Source organism: Hyposmocoma kahamanoa, unplaced genomic scaffold (genome assembly GCF_003589595.1).
Source record: "Hyposmocoma kahamanoa isolate Upper Pololo Valley unplaced genomic scaffold, ASM358959v1 210, whole genome shotgun sequence".
NCBI classification, from domain to species: Eukaryota; Metazoa; Arthropoda; class Insecta; order Lepidoptera; family Cosmopterigidae; genus Hyposmocoma; species Hyposmocoma kahamanoa.
This window is the reverse complement of record NW_020653731.1, coordinates 7,690,831-7,716,390: the sequence shown is the minus strand read 5'-3', so window position 1 is coordinate 7,716,390 and position 25,560 is coordinate 7,690,831. Positions and strand designations below refer to the sequence as shown.

The 25,560-nt window shown below is 35.3% G+C and overlaps 1 protein-coding gene across 1 annotated transcript in view; it reads left to right on the top strand.

Moving 5' to 3' along the window:
- The window catches only part of LOC113227356 (zwei Ig domain protein zig-8-like), a 277,455-nt gene extending 252,667 nt beyond the window's left edge, over window positions 1-24,788 (top strand). The window contains exons 3-5 of the mRNA XM_026460248.1: window positions 9,735-9,868; window positions 17,636-17,713; window positions 24,585-24,788. Coding sequence (XP_026316033.1) covers window positions 9,735-9,868; window positions 17,636-17,713; window positions 24,585-24,788 — 416 coding nt within the window. The remainder of the gene's footprint in view (window positions 1-9,734; window positions 9,869-17,635; window positions 17,714-24,584) is intronic.
- The last annotated feature ends 772 nt before the right edge of the window (window positions 24,789-25,560 follow it).

The following is a 25,560-nucleotide window of genomic DNA, read 5'->3' as shown; positions in this document are numbered from 1 at the left end:
CTACATAAATCCTGGCAGTGTCCATGGCATATTTGCCAAATTTTTCTGCATTTATCATTACGCCTGATGAAAGAGCTTGTAAAATAATATACAACCTTTTGATCAAATTCACATCCACTCCGGTGATTTCAGAAGAACAATTTGCGTTGTGAAAAAATCGTCTAGCAGTATTACCGTCATTGGTATTACCACTTCCTTGTCGTGGTTTGTCGATGATCAATCCTAGCTCCCCCCGAAAAAGTTTTTGTACTAGGGTTTTCTTTTCTTGCTTTTGTCTTTTCTTTTCTTCACTTGTGGCTGACCATGTCCGAAACGAAAGATTATATGACATATGTAATAAAATATGTAATAATTAAAAAAAAAATTAAAGTGCGTCAATATCGACTTAAGTAAAAACGATTTTTGATATGCCGTTGTTCTATCATTTTCCATAGTGCCACGTTGCGTCCCACGTCACAATCAATACGTATAGATAAATAATAATAATATAATAATAATAATAATAACGCGCACACTCATAGCCCCGCACTAGGTTAAACCGTGTATCGCGGTTGCCATGGATACAACATAGACAACCACAAATTACACCCAAACTGAAGAGAGAAATGAAAGTAGGCCATACAAATATTTTTGGAACAACCGTTCTTCAAGAAACTATTAACGAGTATGGAATACGATTTGCATTGATCTGACATTACCAGCGTTAAAGAATTTATGATTTTTTTTCTACAAATAGGTATATGTCTAAATGCCAGTTTGACTACTAACGAATTCAATAATTTTTGTTAGTTTTAAAAATGTTAATAAATTTGAAAATTGTATTAGTTACATTTTTAGGACTTCAATTTGGATCTCAGACAAATGAAGGTTTTTTAAAAAGAAATGAAAGCCAATTTAAAAATTTTAATTTAATTAAATTTTTAACATCCGAGGATTGGTAAAAAATTTGAATTGCCAACGACCATCTTTCCACTCACCTATTCTTTCAACGGCGCCTTATGTTTAGTGGAGCTTACTAAGTAATATCTCTTAAGTAATTCCATTACACACAATGGGAAAATGTTGTCATTACGACCCTTGAGATTCTATTTTTTCGGACCGGGTCACATAACTGGCGTCTGACGGGTCATTCTCGTACTGTCTCATTTCCTTGGCAATTTTTATTACTTAAGTACTTATTCAAATATATTAGGATATTATATTCAAAGACTAAACAATGTCGCGATAATATTTTGCAATATTTAAAATAATGCCACTGAATTAGACCGTCAACCCGAGACCGAAAATGTTTATTTTCACAACTATACGAATTTTGGTTCTTAAATATTAGCCGTTGCTGCTTAACGCTAAGGGCGTCTTCAAATTACACGCTTGTCAGAAGCTCTGCAGTGGCACTGTAGCCGCAGCTTTCATACAATATTTCGATACCTCACACGTTATTTGTTGTAAGCCAAAAGATTTGTTTTATGCTTTTTAACTTAAATATATATTTTTTTGATGCGTCGCTGATTTGTTTTTTTGCTTGCATAGGACATGGTGTTTTGAACGAGTCCGTCACCGTTTGCTTAATTGAAGGTGCAATATTTTGTTTTGACCGAGTACTAAAGTTATTACCTGTACGGAGCAAGAGAGTCGGTTCTGATGCTTGCGTAGTATTTATATTATTTATAAACTGTTAATTTATTTGAATATTATAGGTTTATTAGGTTTAGAAGTAAAGAAATCACTTAGTATTATGTTTACTTACCTCCTTACCTACCATATACATATTTAAGTTAAAAAGTAAAAAATATGGTATATCTGCCGTCTGCTAACCAAAACGCGTCAAGTGACAAAATAATTTTTGAGATATCATAAAAAACCATAACCGACTTTTAGAATATTGAAATTATTTAATGATATTTCAGTTATGCATCTTTAAGGTAAGTTTCGTTAAGTTTCGTCTTGTCATGTGAACATGGCCTTAGGCCTGTAATAACAAATCCATATATCTGAGAATTCAAGATTCGAACGAAGCGTTACGCTTCTGCATTTAAATGGCACATTGTATTGGAGTGGAATTACCTACCCGCAGATTTGTTCCCCGAACAGGCATTGCACCTATAGGTGTGCAAGCTCCGTGAGATGGAGGTCAAACCTGCATTTAGTTTATCCATAAAAAATGCATTATTACATTACCCTAGACTGAGTAGATGTAATATAGCGAAACATTTACAACCTCTGCGTGTTATTTGTAACACATATAGAGCGGGTACGGGTCGAACGCGTGTCGGGTCGGGACCGCAGCGGGTCTAATTCCGTGTATTTATATGAAGGATAACACACTCTGTGTATTTCACGCCTTATTAAAGGAAAATCAGTCTGCAAATTCGCAATTTATATTAACTTCAGACTGAATATTGCGAATTTGGTGGTACGTGTATACAGTATTATAAATACAGTAACAAACACTTAACTTCAGTTAGCTTTATTCACTCTGTAATTCGCTTTTACAATAAAAAAAGTCGTGGAAACAAGCGAGCTCGAAATGGGTGCACGGCATGTTTTTTCTCTCTTTTTCCCCTCTAACACGCTGTTCAAGCTCAGGCGGAAATAACAAAATTGTTTTAGATCTTTTTTATAAATAATTCTTTCTTATTAATAAATTTTCCTTAATTTATAAATCATTAACAAAACGTAACGTAATTTTAATTACAAGTGACAAATAAGTTTAACTGCCTCTGTGGCCGAACGGTTACCATGCCGGACTGCCACGCAGAGGTCCCAGGTTCGATTCCCGGGTCGGGAGAAGTATTTGTATGGCCTACATTTATTTCTCTCGTGAGTTTGGGTGTAATTTGTGGTTGTCTATGTGTGTGTCCATGGCACCCGCGACACAGGGTTTCCCTAGTGCGGGGCTATGTTGAGTGTGTGCGTTATTATTATTATTATTAAGTTATATTACAACATTTTAAAATTATTACAGCAAATGATGCTTGGGCTTTCTTGATATAAGATTTGTCCTTGAATGCAATACAAGGGCTTAGCATTAAGTAGTTATTTACTTACACTTAACCTCTGTATAAACATGAAATTATAATATATAACTAATATAATAACGCACACACTTATAGCCCCGCACTAAGGAAACCCTGTTTCGCGGGTGCCATGGACACACACATAGACAACTACAAATTGCATCCAAATTCGTGAGAAAAATAAATATAGGCCATACAAATATTTCTCTTGGCCCGGGAATCGAACCCGGGACCTCTGCGTGGGAATCCAGCATGGTAACCGTTCGGGCACGGAGGCGGCTGAAAGTAGGTTTTATACTAAGTTAGTAGCAGTAGAGCTCCCTGTAAAGAAGTTCGTCCAGGGTAATACTGCCACTTTACCTATTTCTGCCGCCAAGCAGTAATGTGAGCATTACTGCGTTCCGGTTTGAAAGGGTAGGGATGCTAGTGCAATGAACTATTTAGGAACTTGTCATCTTATGTCTCAGTAGTCGGGAGCAGTTGCAGTATCCCGCAGATCTTTGTCATTTAAAGCTCTGAGTGATACTGCAACTGTTATCGACAGGCGTGTCGCTTACCACCAGGCGCACGACTTGTTCGTCCCGTCACTAATGTTATAAAAAATGCTTAAATTATACTTTTAATGTTTACAAACCTGAGGGACCCTGCCGCTGCGCCAGTCACTCTGAGATATAAATTGAGTGACAATGAAAACAAAATGACCCTTTATTGACAGGTGCAACCCTATGCTCAGAGTCAGTTCATCTGCTTTTTGTAAATATTTAAAATAAATATAAATAAAGTAAACTCAATTACCATAACAATAGATTATGTTTTGGTGTAATTATAATTTGGTATAGCTACCAGTTTGCTCCACAACCCCGTCGTTTGTTCTAATATAATCAAGAACGACGCAATTTTGTCTAAAAGCGACCTTAGAGGGAAAGAGATAGGATCTTTTCTTTTTATCCCATTATATTATACAGGGGGCTAGGAAATTAAATATGTTTACAAGGTAATTGTTAAATTTTTGTATTATTGCCGTTTGAATTTATTACGTTTTTGGCCGATGGATGTCGTTATGTCGACATTAAAATATAATGAACTGACATAATATTATTGTGTAGGCACCGAAAGACGATTTCTATCTCTGAGGATACGAATTATGTTCACAATTGTTTCATATACATATTATGGATATATAATGCGAAATAATGTTTTTTTTGTATGATATCAATATAGTCATATCTTCAGAATGACACCGTTTTGGAGGAGAGGTTTATAAATATTATGAAATTTTTTTAGTTATGTAGAATAGTTATACAATTAAACACGTATACAATTTTTTTATGTGGTAGACTTTCACGTGCTAAAAGCTTTTTTGACGTATGATCACATGTCGCTTTATTATCCGAAGGGGTTTTATGTTGTTAAATAACAAACCGTAAATATTATTTACTGTTACTTTGTTTACATTCCAGAATGAATATACATTCGCGTCTAATTTGACATATATTATGAAAATTATTTTTGCCCTACCTAAAAATCGCGTTCATTTGTTTGAAAAACAAATGAACCTTCTCTTTACGTAATACACTGACCATATATCTTCGGTGTTTTGTAGAAATGTGAAAGCGCCATTTCGAATATTTTTTTTAGGGTAGCTTCTCTTAGGTTTTAACGACTGACGACGAATATTTATGTCCTATTTCAAAATTAAATTTTGGTTTTAATTAAGTTTAAGTTTCGAAATGGAAACGTAAAACATGCGCCCTGTAAAAGATTCTTTCTCCAAAATACCGCCAATACAATATCATAAAAATATTTTTTCTATATTTAAAATCGTGTAAGTTTGTTTTTTCAACCAAACCATCGTTTCTCTTTAAGTAATACATTGACATACGTTTTTTCCACATGTAGCTTGCACTTTACAGGACCCACGGTGGCGGCTAACTAGTTTGATAAAAAACAAACATACACGATTGGAGATCGAACGGGACGAACACGTCGTACGTCTGATGGTAAGCGATACGCCTACAACAGCTGCAGTGCCACTCAGAGCTTTAATCGCAAAGATCTGGGCACTGCCACTGTGGCGGTCACCCTGATACATAAGTTGACAAGTCCCGTGTGCCTGTAATTTCACCAGCAACCCTAGCCTTCCCAACCGGAACGCAGTAATGCTTACTTAACTGCTTGGCGGCAGAAGTAGGTAAAGTGGCAGTATTACCCTGGACGAACTTCTTCACAGGGAGCTCTACTGAATTAGTATAAAACCTACGTTATATCTATTTTAGAATAATTTTGTCAAAGCTATTGGATAAATTATGTATCATGTTTTACAATCAACACACTACTATTTCAAATGAGTGAGAAATTATTTTTTTAAATAGCTTAAAGTTATGAAGTTTGTAAATTTTGCCCATACATAAAGCCTTAGAGTAAAGTACAATTTTTTGAGAGTCGGCAAGATTGCTTTCCAGCGTCGATATTATTAAAAATAATTTTAGACAATTATAACACTTACCAAGTCTCAAATTAGTGAATACCCTGTGCTACCAGTTAACGCAATTACCTTCGGCGTATTACACTCAACGCCCTGAACTAAATTGCAAAAGCTCGTTTCTAAATAGGTCCTAAAGGGAATGAAAAGAGGAACCTCCTGATAAGGCTCGCATACTACTAACCTCTGGGCCACCAATTATTGCAGTTGTATAATGCACTAAATGGATGCTGATAAACAATAATATTTCAACCAACTTAATAATAGTTTTGCGAAAATGGCACCTAAAGATCTTTACGTTATTTTTTTCAGTTTGTTCTAAAATTTACTTGTACAATGAAAACTTTTGCTGTTGTCACCTCAAGAATTATGAAATGTTGTAATATAATACCATAATACTCCAACAACAACAAGCATAACAGCGAACACAATCATCCTGTATCAGGTTATATCGTTTACTCTTTTAAAACGCCGCCTGAATCGTAAAAACAGAGTAAATGAGATGTGAACCACGCGATTTAAACCTGGCAATTTTGTTAAATGACGCCCCCGTAAGGGTTGGACAGTTGTGTAGGGTGCAAAGGGGTTGTGTCCCGGGGGCCCTTAATTTAACTTTTTTAGCTCATCGCTTTCGTGCTCTAATCTCTGACACCAAAAGACGGCTCTGAGATTCTCTGTGACACTTTGTTAAACACTCATTTGAAAGCAAGCAATGGCTAGGGTCATCGCTCTACCAACTGAGCTACAGACTACAGACCGAGTCAGCCACCTTACGAATTTTGTTACAAATCCTTTGTAAAGTATTGGGTTTTTTCGGCATTTATCGCCGTAAGCAAATATTAATTGACCGTCTAGGGAATCAAGAAATTATTCATTTTTAAAAGGTTCTTTTTGTAGGAATTCATTTAATTGATTCTACGAAAAGAACCAAATTTATTGGATATAAATTTTTCGAATGTCCTAAAAGTAAACTGAGTCCCAATTTATTTTATCTCTGGGTCCTTCTACATAACTTCACTACTGGTTGAAAATTAATGTTGGAAAGTTGGTAGCAGGCTTAATGGATGCGGTGTTTTTAAAACTGTTATGTGTTGAGTTAGAGCAGAGATTACAATTGTGATAGCCGAGTTTTAGTAATATGTTGCAAGCTATTTGGTTTATGTGTTGCTCTTGGGAGGATACAAAACTGTTTTGCAACATTGATGTTTAGTAATACATTGTAGTACCATTTATTCTGTTCACGAGATGCAAGATGTAAGTAGAAATAATATATTGAAAATGGCCGATTATAGGTCGAGTATGAGTGATTGTTCATGCAACTTTTATTTCTGCAATTGTTAGTCCACGAATTGTAAAAAAACTATCATTTATTTCATAGTATGTACTTGACAAATTTGGGTGAGATGGCGGCGGAGAATTTACGGAGGCAGTAAAATTATAAATTTGACGGGCACTACCACTGGGCCCGTCGTCACCCTGAGACATAAGTTGACAAGTCCCGTGTGCCTGTAATTTCACCAGCACAATTATCCTTCTAAACCGGCACACAATTATGATCACATTACCGTTTGACGGCAGTACTTCCCTAAATGAACATTACAAGGAGCTCTACTGCTAATCAAAATAAAGATAGGTATATGTTATTTTTAAAATAAATTACAAATGTGTTACAGAATTCGCACCTCCAAATGAATACGAAGTGTGGGATTTTTTCTAACCTCGCAAAACGGGTCCAACATTACCCTCCCAAAACAGGGATATTTACCTGACTCTCATTAGACCCCAGATGTCGGACCCTGTGTAATTTCTTAATCAACCACCTTTGTTTACACTAATCGCGCCATTTTCCATTCTATTTGGTCCCTTTACAAACGGAATATCATTTCGAGACGCGAAATTGCAAACTTGTGTCAAAGTTAGCTTAATTTTATTTTAGCCGGGTTATTCATTCGGCATATTCGGGATAATAACTCGGGAAAGGTTTTTACCATATATTTTATGGGGTTTAATTTGGGAAGAGCATTTGATAAAACGATTACCGTTGTTTTGTAAACATAGGCTTTGGTTTTCCCGCGTCAATGTTTAACATGATTCTGTTTACCTTCATCATTAATCAAGAAATTAATTAATTCGTTTCAAGTCTAAATGAATAGAAAACTAAATTACAATTTAGAAATGAATTATACAAATATGCCTTCGACTTTTAAATTTTTATTGAATAGCCTCCGACTGTTTATTTCTAAATATAATTTGATTCAGATTGTTGCTTTAAACAGATTATTGAACAATTCACAGAATAATCTGTTAATAAATCAACTGTTTTATCAAATTCAATTTTTTTTTGTGAAATTACTCCACAAGTGTGTTATAATTATTAGTACAAAGATCGAATACTTAGACAAAAATCCTTCGATCCAGCCGAATTCGAACCGACATCTTCTAGCATAATGCCAACTAAACCACGGAACGAACCAGCGAACTTGCGAATTTTTCTTTGTGCTTATTGTCGTATTTTGTATTTGGTTTTTGAACGACTTTTTAGCCGTAGCGCCGTCTATGAGAAATCTATGAAAGTATTTCGTCACCCAGTTAGATACCTTTACAGCTACCAGCCCTGGCTAGACATGTCGCTATCCACTGTATTTACATTTTCATTGAATTGATATTCATTTTTTTTTTAAATTACTCCACTAGTTTGTTATTAATCATTGTTGATTTCTTTGGAAACGAATGGTTTTTGAAGGTTTTTGTTCTAATTAAGAAGTCATTTCATCGATTCAGTCTTTCGATTTTTGTATGATAACAAGTGACGGGACGAACTCGTATCCTTCAAACCGGAAGAAAAAACTTTGGCGGCAGAAATGGGTAAGGTGGCAGTACTTCACTGGACGAACTCTTTCACAAGGAATTCTTCGGCTTCTGAGACAAAGTCAAGATAACTTTTAACTGATGAGCGTGTATGAAAACATGAATGCGTATTGATGACGCGACACATCAAGATTGTAGCATCTGGTGGCTGTGATCTCAGTCTCTCCCGATGGGAAAAGGGCGAGAATTTTATATATGTATGTTTATGTACTAAACCGCAAAACAATATTTATCGATAACAATTTCGCGACCTCTGTGGGCGTTGAACGAGGAGATCCCAGACTTGGTTCTCGGTAGCACCAATTTGGGAAATAACCTATCCTAACCGCTCACGCGATACATGCAGCCGTAGACGCATACCACACCTAGAGATGCCGGTGATGGTTTTATACCGATTTATCGGATATCGAAGTTAAAACAGGTAAAAGAACTAATATTAATTGCTATTTCGGTAACTACTCTAGCAAACCATAAAGTTTTTAAAACCTGGGTCTGTCATTTAAAAAAATAAACAACTTCAAAAATACGTCACAACAATCGTGTGTGTTATTGTTTGGGCTGGTGATTTCGGTGTTTATTTAATGAAAACATATCGTAAGTAGCGTTTTTTAAGTTTACCTTGAATATAAATGCTTATAAATTATACTTTAAGGAGTAATTTCATGGTAAACGTTAGAACCACTGAAACGGAATATTATCATATTTATCCAAGTACACCAAAAATTTCATTAGTGCTTTATAAGTGCAGGATTTGCGGTGTATTATATACTGCATTTTATTTGTGATGTTTTTGTTGGTAGTACGCAGGGTATTTATTTAGCAATGCAGAATAATAATTTTTATTTATAAAAACTTGTATTTAAACTGAATGCTTTTCTAGTTTGCGAAACCAAATAGCCGCCATTTTGCGGTAGGAGGAGCGCATCGCGTGAGCGGCTAAACTGGTTCTCGTCTGGGTGTTCTGTTTAGTGCCCTGGAGTGAATTCCGTTGCTCTAGTACTCATAGTATAATCTCGTAGTTTGAGATCAGGTAATTGGTGAGACTGTAAATTTACATCTTTATCATGGACAAACCGTCAGCGTCCCATATTGCTATATTGTGGTTATTATCTTCTCTTTCTACAAGCGGCAGCGGTCTTTCTCTTAAGTTGACTGTCCGTCTGTTAGTTCTTTTGCATATCGTAAAAAAAATACTACATCGACATTAAGCAATAACTTTTTTGTCACTAGTTTACAGGTTTCTTACCGCGGTATGACTTCCTTTTATGTTCTCTATATTTCCGAATATTCACACTCTCCTTTGTCACGGATTGACACGTGTATAACCACAAAAGTCAAAAATATATAAACACATTTTTTGTTAACAGGTACAGCGCATTACGGGGAAGATAGTGTGGGGTCGTTCCCGTACTTTGAGTACAACGTGCCTCGCAATGTGACCACTGTGGTTGGCCAGACCGCTTTTCTGCATTGCAGAGTTGAACAGCTTGGAGATAAAGCTGTAAGTATTACTGTAATATTTTTTCTCTGCATTAATAATAAGGTGTAGTTTTGCATAATTAGTATGCAACAATAAACAAAAGAAAGTGCAAGTAAATGTCTTTATTTAGTCCGTTCATGGACAGTAACGGCGTTCACTGTAAAATTAAATATACTAAATACTGACAGCTGGAAATGATTCTTTGAGCTAAGATCCATAGATAAGGACATATGGTATAGAACATTACAATGTGAGCCAAACCACATACCCTGGTTTGTTAATTCTAAATTGTGCAGGCTAGATCAACATCTAGCCTGCACAATTTAATCATACACAATTATACCAACATATGTAGAATGTTTAGACTACGTTCCGGACATTAACCGTCGAACAAATTTGGATATTATAAGAAAAAATCTAAATCGTAATAAAATTGGTGACGTCCATCATATATTGGCCGAACGTACCAACGAAGGCCAGCAAGTACCGATGTTTGTATTAAAATAATACCTCTCCAATATAACTTCCTTCAAGCGGTTCTTTCTTAACCCTTGTCAAAATATACGAAAATCTTGAGTGACCGGGTAAATCAGCATAGTTTACTTAGTACTTTTAATGTAATAATAAATTTTTAACATATTTTTACTGTAAATTGTGTGACAATTAGAATACGGTTATGATATGACTAGCATGTTCCCTGGAACAAAAGTCGTAAAATTAAAAAGATTTAAAAAAATAAATATCAGAATAATAACAACTGAGAGCCAAGTAAATATCCTCACAAATAGAAAAATAATAAGGAATCTGGGTGCACAATTTATCTAACTTATTATATAAAACACAAAAAAAAACCACAGCACTCCACTCACAAAAAAAGGCCAGTCAAAGAACTGCTCACTCAGTGCTCTCATTGCCGGAATTACACTCGTATTAAAAAGATCCAGATTAAAAGTATTACATAAAATGTTAAAATTATTACTTACGTGGATCTCAAAATACCAACTACGAGCTTTACATAGCGTTTATCAAATGCTTTCTAAGGGTCGAAACACAAAACTGCGATGCGACGTCGCATCGCAAAAATCTACGAGCTCGCATGACGCATCGCAAGAATTTGTGAATTACTCCGCATTGCGCATTCTTGCGACGTTAATCTTCTTTGTGTGTTTTTCCTATATTTTCTTATCAATAACAGCAGTGCAACACTCTTTTTACGATCCATGTCGCTACCTGGTTAAAAAAAGGTTCAGTACGATTGACGATCGTCGAAGGAATGATTACATGAACCGTGGCAGTAAGATACCTTGCCGCATGAAATCGCATCGCAGTAATTCGCGTCTCAGTTTTCTGTGTTGCGAATTCGCATCGCGCTGATTCGTAATTTTGTATTTCGACCCTATGTAGTTGCTACTGACAAGATTTTATATTGAATTAAATACTTAAGTACTGTCTATTGCACTATTTAAGTACAATTATTTAAGTACTGGATACTACTCAAGTGTCCAATACTTAAATAGTTACTTGGTTACGTAAGTAAAGTTGGTTAATTATTGGATAGTACATTTAGTACTTAAATAGTTACTTGGTTAAATAAGTAAAGTTGGTCAATTACTGGTAAACTCCTCTTTTGGGATACTATTTAGCGAAATGGGATATTTCATTTTCGATAAACACCGTTACTGTCCCAAAACGAGTTAAATTAAATATAATCATAAAAAATAAAAATAAAAATTATTCACCAAGTGTTATAACACTTTATACATACAAATAATACAAAGTTATAACTTTATATACCACTTGGTGAAATTCACTCCCGTCCGGTTCCGGTACGTCAGCGGCACTAAAATAGATCATGAATCAATACTGACTGGCGACGCGCTCACCTGGATAAAGGCTTTGTTAGACCAACTTACTTATGCAGGTGGAAAAAATACGAACTAGTGTCAAATATCGTTTTTTTGTATGTAAATTTAATAAGTAACATTCGATATTAATATTCAGGGCACATAAATTTTAAATGCGTATTAAAAACGCAAAGTAATAATAATAATAATTAGGTTATTGAACCGGAATCCTTGACCCTGACAACCTGTGCCATAAATGAGGGTCTACAACCTCTCCTATTAAAAAAATCCAAATTTCTTTCAAGCTATGGGAGTATTATTAGGTTGTAAAGAAAGCTTCTACAGTATCATCCTCTAGCAAAACGTTGTCATTTTAAATACATGGCGCATTGTCAGAAAATTGATGCAGATGGAAGAGGACCAAGTAAGCTCTTATTGCACACCCTCCAAATAGATACATGCCATACTGCACTTACTTGGTTTCGGTCCGTAAGTGTAATTCAAACTAGCCAATAGGCTGAGAATAATCAGTACAGAGTACTAAAAAAACCGACCTCAAAAGTCATTCATCCCCTAGTTTATCACTCTTAGAGGTGGATTATTCAAATTTAAATGAGATCACTACCGACGTACCCTTTTTTCTACAAAAAAGAATCATCAAAATCGGTTCACAAGTCACGGAGTTATCGCGTAACATACATACAAAAAAAACGTACAGTAGAATCAAGAACATCCCCCTTTTTTGAAGTCGGTTAAAAATAAAGAACATAATAATAATAATGTGCCAGACAATTACCTCAATTAGGTACCTCATCTCAAACAAAAATCACTCCAGGACAGTAAATAACCCTGAACACCCAGACCTATTTAAGAAACTTCATGTTTCCTAAAGTTTCTTCCCGAGAAACGAATCCCCGGATCTTTTCATCTCGTGCCTATAGTGCTAAACATTAAATAACTGAAAAGCAAAGTACAATATTTTGTTCATAAAAATGTTCAATGGCTTACACTGACCGCAAGTATAAGTTGGTGGGATTGTACGGAGTGTTGTGGGAATGTTCCAAAATCTTAACTGAGTGTTAGGTTATTGTCCTACAAACCCTTTTAGTCGCCTAAACCCTCATTTGGTTCTACGAATAGAATTGAAAGAAATAAATTAAAATTAGGGGAAAATATTTCACTTTTATATATTGCTTGAAATGAATTGATTGAATAATTTATTACGTAATTTGTTTTTTTGGCTCAAGTTTCTTTGGTCAATTTATGTTTATTCTCCTGTTTGTTTCCCGTATAGTTATTACCGAATATTCATTCTGACAAAATCATATCATAAATCATATCATTTTAGATAAAATTATATAGACATAGCAAATAAATCCAAAAGTCTAATCAAAAGGCAGAATCAAACCTGAATGCGCTCCCTCTTAAGTAGGTTAAGTAAGAACGAATATATTTTAAATAATTATGGGAGTTTTTAAATAACAACTTCAAATTAATTTGTAATTAGTATATGTTAAATTCGATACATTAACCAGACGGAAATTTAGGGAAATAAGAATCTTGAAACAAAAACTAGTCAATGTGTAAAAATAGTGAAATATTAAATGGTATAATGAAAAAAGTCGTAACGGATTCTAAAAAAATGAAAATGAAACGAAATATTTCCGGAAAAATAATATTCTGTTAATCATCTTTCTAGTTTGGAATAGGTGATCCGATACACACATACTCTGTGTCCCACTGGTGTAGGTAGAGACAATTAATTCCCATTTACTATCATCATACCACGGTGTAGTAAATTTTTTTCGAATTTTAACTCTATAGACATTTAGAAAATAAAACTATTTTTCGGATTTAAATCGCGTATATTTGTTTTCTTCAAACAAACCAACGTTTGGGGCCCTTTACAGGTCATGGTCATGACTGAGGTGGTCCAGTCATCGACCAGTTTAACCTTCAGTTCTGTAGCGTTCATTCTTTAAGTATTTTCAAATAATATTATTGCAAACCATCCCATTTTTATTTGCACTATAGTTGCAAAGGTTTTTAATTTTACAAAGAAACATTCCAATTTACGCCACATTAGGTTTTACAAGTTATTCTATTTGAACATTATGAATTTTTATTAAGTTAAATTTATTATTAATCAATAATTTGAATTAGAATACATTTGAATCAGAAAAATAATGTCATTTCCTACGTGTAACAACCGCGAAAACCTAAGAACTCGATATATATACATTTATCTAACAATATTTCCCCATTGTTTAAGAAAAAAGGCCGTCAAAACATATTATGTTATCATGGGCATCACGAGATTTTTTTTAAAAAGCACATCCTATAAGGAAATTGAAGGAAAGCGTTGAAGAGGAAGACCGAGGACCGAGTTACATAGACCAGATAAAAGTAAGATGAATGTGGGGTACGACAAAGAGGTCCAAAGGGAGGCGTGCAGAGATACAAGGACGACACAACACCGATAAGAACGAACTCTTAAAATAAAAGGAGAGCAAAAAAAAAACGAACATTCGGAAAGGAATAGTTCCACAAACTTAATTTGTAATCAGATCACGTAAAGTGTTGCATGTTGTGTTTAATGATTTATTAAACAAAATAGTCAACTTTTGGGATAATGGTCATTAAAGTTTCTGGAATTAAGTTTAAATTACAAAAAGTCGGAGTTTTGTGTGATGGTATTGTTTTCAACATATTATTTAAGACGTGAATTTTTAATCGTGACGTTCACGAGAATTTAAAATTTTAGTTGAACACATTCATAGCAGCATCAAAATAAGAAAATATGTTGTCGGACATATGGCTACTGGCGGCATATCATTGTCCCATAAACCAAAAGTTTTATGTCTTTCCATTAAAATTAAAATTTATGGTTAAAATAAGTGCGCATTAGACCTCTATCTCAGCTGTTTTGAAAGTAACGACAAGGTCGACGATGGATCATGCACACCTATATAATGTCTATTCAATCTCGCATTGAAAAGGCCCAAGTTATAACGTTCAGTTCTGTAGCGTTCATTCTTTATGTATTTTCAAATAATATTTTGTTTTATTAACTTTATTTTTTTTTATTTCTCACACAATGTTAAATATTAAAATTTGACTATTGACGAAGTATAAAAGTCAACTTAGTAATTTTCAGTTAAGTTTTTTGTACTCAATTTTGGTGACAATTTTTATGATTTAATTACTCGAATATATCATCGTGAATTGTTAAAGAATATTTCAGGTTACAATACTCGAATATTAAATAATACTTCATGATGATATTCTATAAATATTTAAATAAAACGAAATTGTCACCAAAATTGAGTACAAAAAACTTACCTGAAAATTACTGAGTTGACTTGTATACTTTGTCAATAGTCAAATTTTAATATTTAATACTGCACTACCGGTGGTGGTACACTCCGCCTGATGGACGAGTTATTGCTCCAATGGTGGTCATCCCGATATGAAGGTGCCAACCTTCGTACTACGTACATATATCCATGCCATAACGACGTCATGCAAAATGCTTTTCGAAAACACTAGATTTCATCACGAATTCATTTCGCACTATTCTCATGAAGACATCGTAATAGCACTCCAATGAGGTTGAAACTAGAGTAATGGCTTCTTCGCTTCAGCGAATAAAGTTCTACAATCTTATATTTACCGTTGAAATGTACGAGCTGAGCGGTTTTAATGCATACTTTTATTTCTACTAAGATCATGCATTTTTATAGTATTAAATGTTCTAAATTTAAAATAGAGCTAATTGTATTCCATGCACACGAGTATTTACTGTGACCACGTGACTTTCGTATGCTGTTCCATCGGAACAACAATTTCAAAGGAAAATTAATTCTGAATTCTCTAAAAGTTGACCTACTTTTTAGTGCATCAATCAACTTACATTAATATTTGGAATTTGTTATTAGATGTCTTAATAAAACTTGTAATAATAAAGCTCTACTTGTACCAACATTAAGTCTAGTCTTATTTGACTTATTATTCTAATTACTCCAATCAACTCATATAAACGAAGCATATGAATTTGGAGTTCGTTATTCAATATCCTACTAGACTAAGGACTTAAATAGTTTCAGTCACTGGTTTGCTATTTTTGTGAAAAAGTCCTTATCGTACAAGCAACTGAAGTGACAAACAATTTCTGAACGCAAGTAGCTATTACATTTTAATGAGTGACGTTTCCTTTTCCAAATTTAGTTTATGGTCGTTTAAGCTTATATAATAGAAATCAATGACTGTAATTTCCGATTTCTTCAACCGCATTTTTAAGTTGGTTTTAGTGTTCGAGTACATCGTCGATAACCGGAACAATGCAATTTATTTTAATGCTACCCACATTTTAGTTTCTTTTTAGATATCAGAAATGGCACTCTTTTTATGAAAGTTCTTGCTTTTTATCACAATGGTTTTACAAGAAACGATATTATTTTCACTTGGTATAAGAATGCTTTGTTATTTATTAGGTACCTGTATAATGTTGTATATGATGAAAGGTATGCGTGTTAAGTCTGACGGGTTTGAAATTTATCTTTTATAAACGAATTTATTTAAATAATAACAAAAGCATTTATGTCAAAAATTTCTCGTCGTTAAGCACAGTGGAGGTAACATAACTTAAAGTCTGTAAAACTTAAATTAAATTTCAAAAAACCCAGGATATAAAATAACCAAACAGCTCAAATGGGATTGGGCGGGTTATGTTAGCCGGATGCAAACCCAGAAGTGGGTGAACGTTGTTCCTCCTTGGGTGCCTTTTTTTTATAATACTCAGTGATGGGACGAACAAGTCGTGCGCCTGGTGATAAATACGCTTACCTAGTTGCAGTGCCACTCAGAGCTTTAAATCGTAAAGGTCTTAGAGTCACTGCCACTGCTCCCGTCACCCTGAGATATAAGTTGACAAGTCCCATGTGTCTGTAATTTCATAGTTGGGTTGGCGCTGATGCCCTCGAAGATGACTAATGTAGCCAATCTCCGCGGCGAGTCCTCGTGCACATTGCAGGCACGTGAGTACCGCTATCCTAATTATAGTTACTGGCTGCGGGTGAACAGGCTTTTGTCACGTCACGTTTAGCATCCAATCCAGTTTTACGCTGCTCTGCAAACTTGTGATCTTCACAGATCACCGCCATTCAGAGCGCAGTGCTGCCAAATCGTTCCATTGAGACGGTTCAATATTCTATGTTCTCAAATGTCGCTTCTGAAAATCTTTTATACCTGAAGAGTTGACCACCACGTTTCCGCTACGCCACTCCCTCCCTATGACTAACTCAGAATGCTTAAGAATTAAGCGTGAAATACAGGGAAAGCGGGTGCGGGTCGGGCGCGGATCGGGTCGGGACCGCGGCGGGTCTAATTCCGTGTATTTATTCATATTCTCACGCCCGGTGTGCCATCGTCGTATATAAAGATACGGAATTAGACCCGAAGCGGTTTTGTCATAAGCGGTGGTTCCGTAAACGAATATAAAAATAACTACCACAAGCACGCCTTTCATTCACTATAATTTCTAAATATAACCTATACACAAGCAGCCATTTATAGTGACGTCATCACCAACAATGTTCTTAACGCACACGGAGTATTTCATACATCCTTTGAAATAAACAATTCGCATTTCCTGAAATTACTCTAACTTTCACATAATTACGTACTGGAGTATAGTAGGTCGAAGTACGAAGAGTCCTTCAAGTTGTGTACAACTTCATAATGGAATTTCCCTTGCGGTGTTGAAAGAATTTCTTAGACGGTGTGAGAAATTGCTCTCGTCCATTTGTTGTAACTCATTGTCTCACATTTTGCCTACATTTTGTTTTACTTCCAAGGGTCTTCGTGTATTGAAAGTTTAAAGTACTTATTCGATTTGCAAGATTAAAGACTTGGGGTTTTAATTACAAGAACTCTTTTGTTACAGGTGTCGTGGATACGGAAGAGGGATCTTCACATTCTAACAGCAGGGATTTTAACTTACACGTCTGATCAAAGATTTCAGGTAAGACATTTATTTTCCATAACATTTTTTAGAAGCTGTGACAGGTTTATGAGTACTTAGGGTTAGAGCCCACTTTACAGCGCCATTCCGCGTCGCGTATAGACGCGTTTAGTGTAGACTAAACACAAGTTTTTATCTGCAGTTTCGTTTGCACGCTGGGTGCAAAATTGCTCACGTGTTTATATTTCTTCTCAAAAAGATTTTTTTAAATATCAAGTGACAGTACGAACAAGTCGTACTGGTAAGCGAGCGACACGCCTATCCAAGACAAATGCAGTGCAACTCAAAGCTCTAATGCCGGATTCACCAGTCTCTCACTTGCGTTTTTCACTTGCTTGCTTTGCTGGATACACGGCGTAGAAATCTGCCTTCCACGCAAAGGCGTTCCCGAGTCTTCCGTTTTGCGTTGCGGAGAGATTTGCGCGCATATTTGATTTGGTTGTAGTGGACGCTGTTTCTCTGTGATTGGCCAGTAGTGCTGTCCTCCGCAAATGTTCCCTGTTGCTTACGTGGAAATATCAAGCTTGCTAGATATCAAACTCACCCAACGTCCTGCCTGCGCGTACGCGGCAGATCTTAGCGTATGCGCAAATCGAGTCACGCAAGCAAGCGAAAAACGCAAGTGTGACTCGTGAACCCGGCATTAATTGCAAAGATCTGAGTCACCTTGAAATATTAATTTGACAAGTGCCACATGCATATAATTTAACCCTTTAAAACCGGAAAACAGTAATACTCACATTACTGCTTTGCGGCAAAAAATGTAATGGTCGTAGTACTTCCCTGGGCGAACTCTTTCATAAGGAGCTTTATAATTTTAGTAACTAATTTATTAAGGAACAATGGAAAATTCCATATAAATTTTTGTTGACATAATTTCTATGTGTCTGCTTATAAAAAATATGTGAAAATATAGAGACGAAATTCGTAAACAAATTTTGTTTTGGGTTTATTCTTCTGAGAAGTCAGGAATTAAAGATATTCCAGTTTGACGTTTTGGAGGTTATGTATTACGTAATTCTATAAAATGTATTCGGTGTATTATTATATCAAAATAAACTACAAAAGCCTTAAACAGAGTTAATAGAAGCTGAATGGTGTCGTGGGTTTTTGACGTGACGAAAGTTCAGAGGAAATTATTTTTTATAGTGGTATGGTCAAAAGGCAATAAGTTAAGCCATAACAAAAAACTGAGTTAATTAATACATACCACAGACTGTTGCACTAGTAACTCGGACAAAAATTATTTTTTTGTGAAACGTGCCATCTATCTCTGATTTCGGGAACTTTTTGTCAGTTTTACCATTTTATCGCATGGCATTTTGGAGAAGAAATTATCCACTTTATTTTTTTTAATGAAGTAGTTAATCTCATATTGGCTTATTAAAAATCGGTCGAATTAGTACTTTGATATTACGTGCACTTAATGTAGACCATATCCATCGTAAATACTGATATTTATTTTGGCGGCTAGATGTCGCTCAACGTTAAGAAACTGACAATTGAAGATATCAATCCGGTTACATACTAATTAGTCATTAGAGTTTCTTTTAAATATGATTTTGTTTCCAGACTTAGATAGGCTGCTATTATAATTTGAAAAACCTAATGGATTTATTTTATTCAAACTTATAATTAAGACATTTGAAGACAGTAACGAACTCTTTTAAGTATGATTTTGCCATTGTTCTTTACCATAACATTTACAAGTTACTATTAACCATCGAGTATATAACCAGAAATAGAGACGAAATGTCATTTAATTTGTTTGAAAACTATTTTGCCTTGTCATTACTGTGACAACTGCGCTCCGATTGGCCAGCCCGAGTTCGAAACATCTGACGGGTGTCGTCAATGGGTGTCGTCAACTGTTTCGCTTCAAATTGACTTGAGCTTACTTAATAGAGTAACGATTGCGTCTCCTTGTTAGTTTTTTCTTTGTTGTAGCTTTGTATTTATATATTTATATAATTATGTATAAAAATGTGAATTAAATATCACGTTTGATCATCTTTGTAAGTACATCTAACGCGTGTTAGTTATAAAGCGTTTTGTTATGTTTTGGCCATTTATTAATCAACTTAAAAAAGTAGGTTCGTAATTCGACTGCTTTTTTATTGTGAATCGATTTCAATGATTCTCTTTTGTTGGAAAACGGTTGCCTCAGTAGAAGTCCCATTTAGACCTGAAGAAAATAATCTACTTCTAATAGTGGTAAATTAGAGGTTGAACTAGGTTCATTGAACTTCACCAACTTTAAATTTCAATAAAATTTGGCACGCAGATGTAATTCCAATGGCAATAAAATGTTACTGTGATCTACAGCTGATCTAATGTGAGAAATGGCAGTAACGAGGCGCCACAGCGAATGTTTTCGATATTCCACTCACTATTATTATTTTTTTATAATAACTAGTGACGGGGCTAACAACTCCTGCGCCTGATGGAAACAGTTACAGTGCCACTCAGTCTTTAAATCGCAAAGATCTGAGGGGCACTGCTACTACACCCGACACCCTGAGACATAAGTTGACAAGTCCCATGTGCCTGTAATTTTCCTAGCAACCTTAACCTTCAAAACCAGAACACAGTAATGCTAACTTTACTGCTTGGATGCAGAAATAGGTAAGGTGGCAGTACTTCCCTGGACGAACTCTTTCACAACGAACTACTGCTACTTCTACATTAGTACTTACTATTCCTTGTCATTGGACTGACAAATTAGTAATCAACTAATTTTCGTATTCAAATGATCTGAATTCATTACTAATCCATAGATTCCATAGAGTATTTCTGCTTAGCATCGAGTATATAACCAGAAATAGAGACGAAATGTCATTTAATTTGTTTGCACACTATTCTGCAACATCATTACTGTGTCCGATTGGCTAGCCCGAGTTCGAAACAATTGACGGGTGTCGTCAATGGATGTCGTCAACTGTTTCACTTCAAATCGACCAGTTAACTTGAGCTTTGCTATAATGGACGAAAAATGCAAAATTACATATTTAATATTTAATTACCGAAGAAATTAGATTCCGTTTGTTTTGTAATTAGATGTTTTGCTGTTTTTGCCACACCACCGAATAGAACAGAACGGCATTGTTAGAGATATTATCTTTATTGCAATAAATATAGAATATTTTTTGGTGTATACGGAGACGTACACACAGGTCAGTTGTTGGCCTGTCTATATTTCAGTGCAAACGAGAGTTGATATTTATAAGAGCTGTATCGCTAATGTGTTACCAGGAATATATGGCCCTTATTTCGTCTCTATTTCTGATTATATATTCGATGCTGCTTAGATATCTCTGACATACGTTAACTACCGTAAATGTCACGGCGACAGGGGTATTTTGATATGGACATGGTGAACGGTTCCGAGTAGTTCCAACATAATAATCATTCGGCTCGAGTCGAATGATTGTGCTTGCTGCTTGGATTCGACTTAGGCGAATGATTTGCTCATTCGAATGATTAGTATTAGTAACATACAAACTCGCGAATCGTTAAATGGCAGACAGATGAGAAAAACTCCTCATTAGTACAATAGTGTGCAGCAGCTACTTTATGTTTGGGCTCATATGATTTGGTTTGACGAGGACTTTCATATGAGTTTATGTTATCTTTGAGGAGACCACGGTAACGAACACAGCGAAAGCGGATAAGATTTTAAGGTCGCTTTTTTTATTAAAATGTTATAATGATCAAAAGCAAGTGAAGACAATTTTTTCTTATTATAATTGAACTGTTTTTGCGCGGCGACCCTCCAGATGCCAACCTTTACGTACATTAATGGTGAATCTGAATTCTATTTACTAGGCAATAACATTTAAATTCCTTGGAATAATACAACCGCGTGGTCCAAGCGCGGACTGCCGCGCAGACCAAAGACAAGCCAGATTCGCCAGCGCGCACGGAACGCTCATTCAAGTTAAAACGTAAAAGCTAAAGGAATAGAGCATATTTATCCATGATGAGTTAGATACACGCGGTCGCTGTGCGGCGGCCACGCGGTCTGAGCGCGCGATGAAATTCGTCGTCGAATAAACGCGCCCTAAAGTGTCCTTGTATATATTTTACCAAGATATCTGATTACTTGTTTTAAACTGTCCGATAATTTTTTTTCAAAATTCGTTTATTGTTTTAAAAGTGGTACAATGGATGGAAAAGTTATATAATGTAATTTCACACTTTTAGTCATTTCTGACATACAATATAGAATTATGGTTTTTTAAATCATAATACAATACAATATTTCAAATTAAATGTGCATTAAAGACTAAAGAATGTCAAAAAAGAAGCAATAAAATAAAATAAAATCATAATAAAAACCATGTCAAAGAATCAAATGTCCATACACAATACAGTACACATTACATAAAAATATACCTAACCTAATCAAATATTTCATTTACATCATAAAATGTTTTTTGTTATAACCAAAGCTTTAGTGAGTATTTAAATTTATTTATTGGTTGTGACTTGAGAGTTTCAGGCAAACTATTATAGACCTTGACACACATTGCATAACAACTCTTCACGTATAATGCTGTTCTGGGTATAGAGTCCACAACAAGCCTGTTTTGGTGCCTTACATATCGGTTTAAATTATCTTTAACTCGTTTGAACAAACCTTCGTGATTTCGTACAAATATACACAACTCATATATATACAGACTAGGGAGAGACAAAATGCCAAATTTTATGAATAAAGGTCGACACGACTGGTCTGGTGGCGCCCCATACATTGCATTTTTATCGCAAAGGTACCAGTTTTTGCCTGTAATAATAGATTAGGATGCCAGAAACAAGAACGTAAAACACAATCGTAGCTGAGACGCCACATGTAGTGGATTGACACAGTAAAACTGGCTTTAGGACATTTATTCTGTTAAGCAGGATTAGATCCCACACGCATAATATATTTTGCACGTCGGTTTGAATAATGTCACAAGTCAGAAATCATAATTTCTTTGGGTTTTGTTACTGGTACGAGAAATGTAAAGCAGAAGCTGATAAATTTTGGCAATGTTTATTCTCGAATTGTTAGGCTTTCGCGATTATTACATTTTGTTTGTTTGTTTGAAAAAACAAATATACGAGAATACATCGAGTGCTTTTCAAAAACTGCTGCTAAACTAGGCATACTATACAAGGTCAGGCGGTACTTCACACCTGCACAGCTTTTAAATCTGTATAAAGCACAAGTTCGATCGTGTATGGAATACTGCTACCACCTTTGGGACGGCTCTGCCCATTACCAGTTAGCCGCCTTGGACTCGGTGGAGTGAAAAGCAAAGAGACTTATTAACAACATTTCTCTTGTGGAATTGAAGCTACAAAATCTCGACCATCGCAGAAAAGAAGCTTGCTTGTCAGTTTTCTATCAGATATATTTCGGCACTCCCCGAAATGTATGAGGTAATGCGCAGGAACTTTTCAATTTGGTTCTACGCTCACCGTTCCTCCTTTTGTCGACTAGAAGGTCCGGAACGCTTCATCCTTATGTCGTTGATATACCACCCATTCACACTAAGCGCTTTGCTTCCTCCTTTCTGATGTGTACGGCAAATGAATGGAATACTGTACTGTATCTGTGTTTCCCGAAAAGTACAAATTGGGGCTATTCAATGCTAAAGTGAATAGGCATTTTTTTAGGCATAAACGTACCTTACTTTGTCAGTCACATCGTCGCTTAACATCAGGTGAGATTGTGGCCATGCGTGTGTCTATTATTTATTAAAAAAAAATTGAAAATGTAATAGTTAGAAGCAGTGTTTTTAAGTGCATTATTACATTATCTTAACATAAATGATCGTATATAAAAAGATAGGTAATTCAAGCATAAATTTATTAATGATTACATTTACTTTAACCTACTTAAAGTGAAAATCTTACTAATAATTTATATGGGCCTATGCCTGAAATAAAGAATTTTTAGAAAGTTTCTATTTATTTTTATGTTAGTAGCGTTAGAGCTCCTTGTGAAAGAGTTTGACCAGGCAAGTACTACTACCTTACCTATTTGTACCGCCAAGCAGTAACGTCAGCATAATATGTTTCGGTTCTGAAAAATAAGGGTGCTGGTGAAATTACAGGCACATGGGACTTTGAAATTTTTATTGAATTGATATTCAATTATTTTTGTGAAATTACTCTATTAGTTTGTTATAATTATTAATGCAAAGATCGAATAGTCAGAAAAAAATTCCTTCAATCCGGCCGGATTCGAACCGACGTCTTCTAGCATACCGTGCCAGACGTTATACTAACTAAGCCACGGAACGAACCAGCGGACCTCACGAGTTTTTCTATGTGCTTGTTGTCGTGTGTTTGTATTTGGTTTTTCAACGACTTTTTAGTCGTAGCGCCATCTATGAGAATTCTATGAAAGTTTTATCATGGGACTTGTCAATTTATTTCTCTGGATGACAGGCGCAATGGCAGTTCCCCTAAGATCTTTGCGAATTAAAGCTCTAAGTGGCAATGCAACTGTTATGGATAGCCGTGTCACTTACTACCAGTACCAAAAAAAAAAGTTAATATTGCTTTTAACGACTGTAGGGTATTTATTCGAAAATATAACCGCTACATTTCTATTCGCCGTTAGCCATTTTTGAAATATGTCAGTTTAGAAGCCGGTTTACGATGTCTGCTTTGCATACGTGTCAACCACTTCAAAGGTTTTCCTTTTGTTGTCACGAATGATATCCGGACCGCAAATTGTACTATACAAGCGGATCATTTGTGTGACAGAAAGAGGGAAGTGAATGACAAATAGACCATAAAAAATTGGCGATGGTATTATAAAAGATAGCTATTTTTTGACAATTTTTTCATTTGCAATTTTCCTCTCTTTTGCCAGGTTATACGACCAGACAAATCCGAGAACTGGACGCTTCAAATTAAGTTCCCTCAAGAGAGAGACGCGGGGATCTACGAATGTCAAGTCAATACTGAACCGAAGATATCTTTGGCCTTCCAGCTTAATATTGTTGGTGAGTTTTCGTTGTTTCCTTTAGAAAACCAAGTTATTTTTTTCATTGTTGAAATCATAAGAAAATTATGAAAAAATGTACGACGTACTACTAGTTTCACTCTTGCTTGGTATATGCATAAGTAATAGAATTTTCTTAGTAATAAATAATAACGCACACACTTATAACCCCGCACTAGGGAAACCCTGTGTCGCGGGTGCCTTGGACACCAAGATAGATAACCACAAATTACACCCAACCTCATTAGAGAAATAAATGTTGATCAGACAAACATTTCTCCCAGCCCGGGAATCAAACCGCTGCGTGGCAGACGGGCGTGGTAACCGTTCGGCCATGGAGATAGTATGCCCAAAAAGACCGAAATTACCAGATTATGTTTGCATTGTGGGTGCTAAATGACGAGTCCTGGGATCGATTCCCGGTAGAATCAATTTGGAAATGAATTTTTCTAATTTGGTTTTCTGGGTAGCGCCCAGGAGTGAATTTTGTTGCTTTCATACTACAGAGAATTTTCTAGTTTCAGACCGTAGAATTAGTGTGGTTGTCTGGCAAATTATAATTATTATTATACTTAAAGTTTTAAGAAGTAATACACATAGAGTAAATAACACCTCCCTCTGAAATTCCAAAACTATTGTATTTTGTTCAGTTTTGATTTGTAATTAACAATTACTTTGCTAGGGCACTATAATAAATGAATTCTATTCTATTCCTTTCGGCGGTGTTTGTTTCAGTGTTTTAATCGATGATTTCTCTAGAGAGAATATAATAACTCCATTTGAAAAGGTGTTATCATCAAAAAAAAAGTCTGAAATTTTCTTACCATTCAGTTTTTAGGTGTAT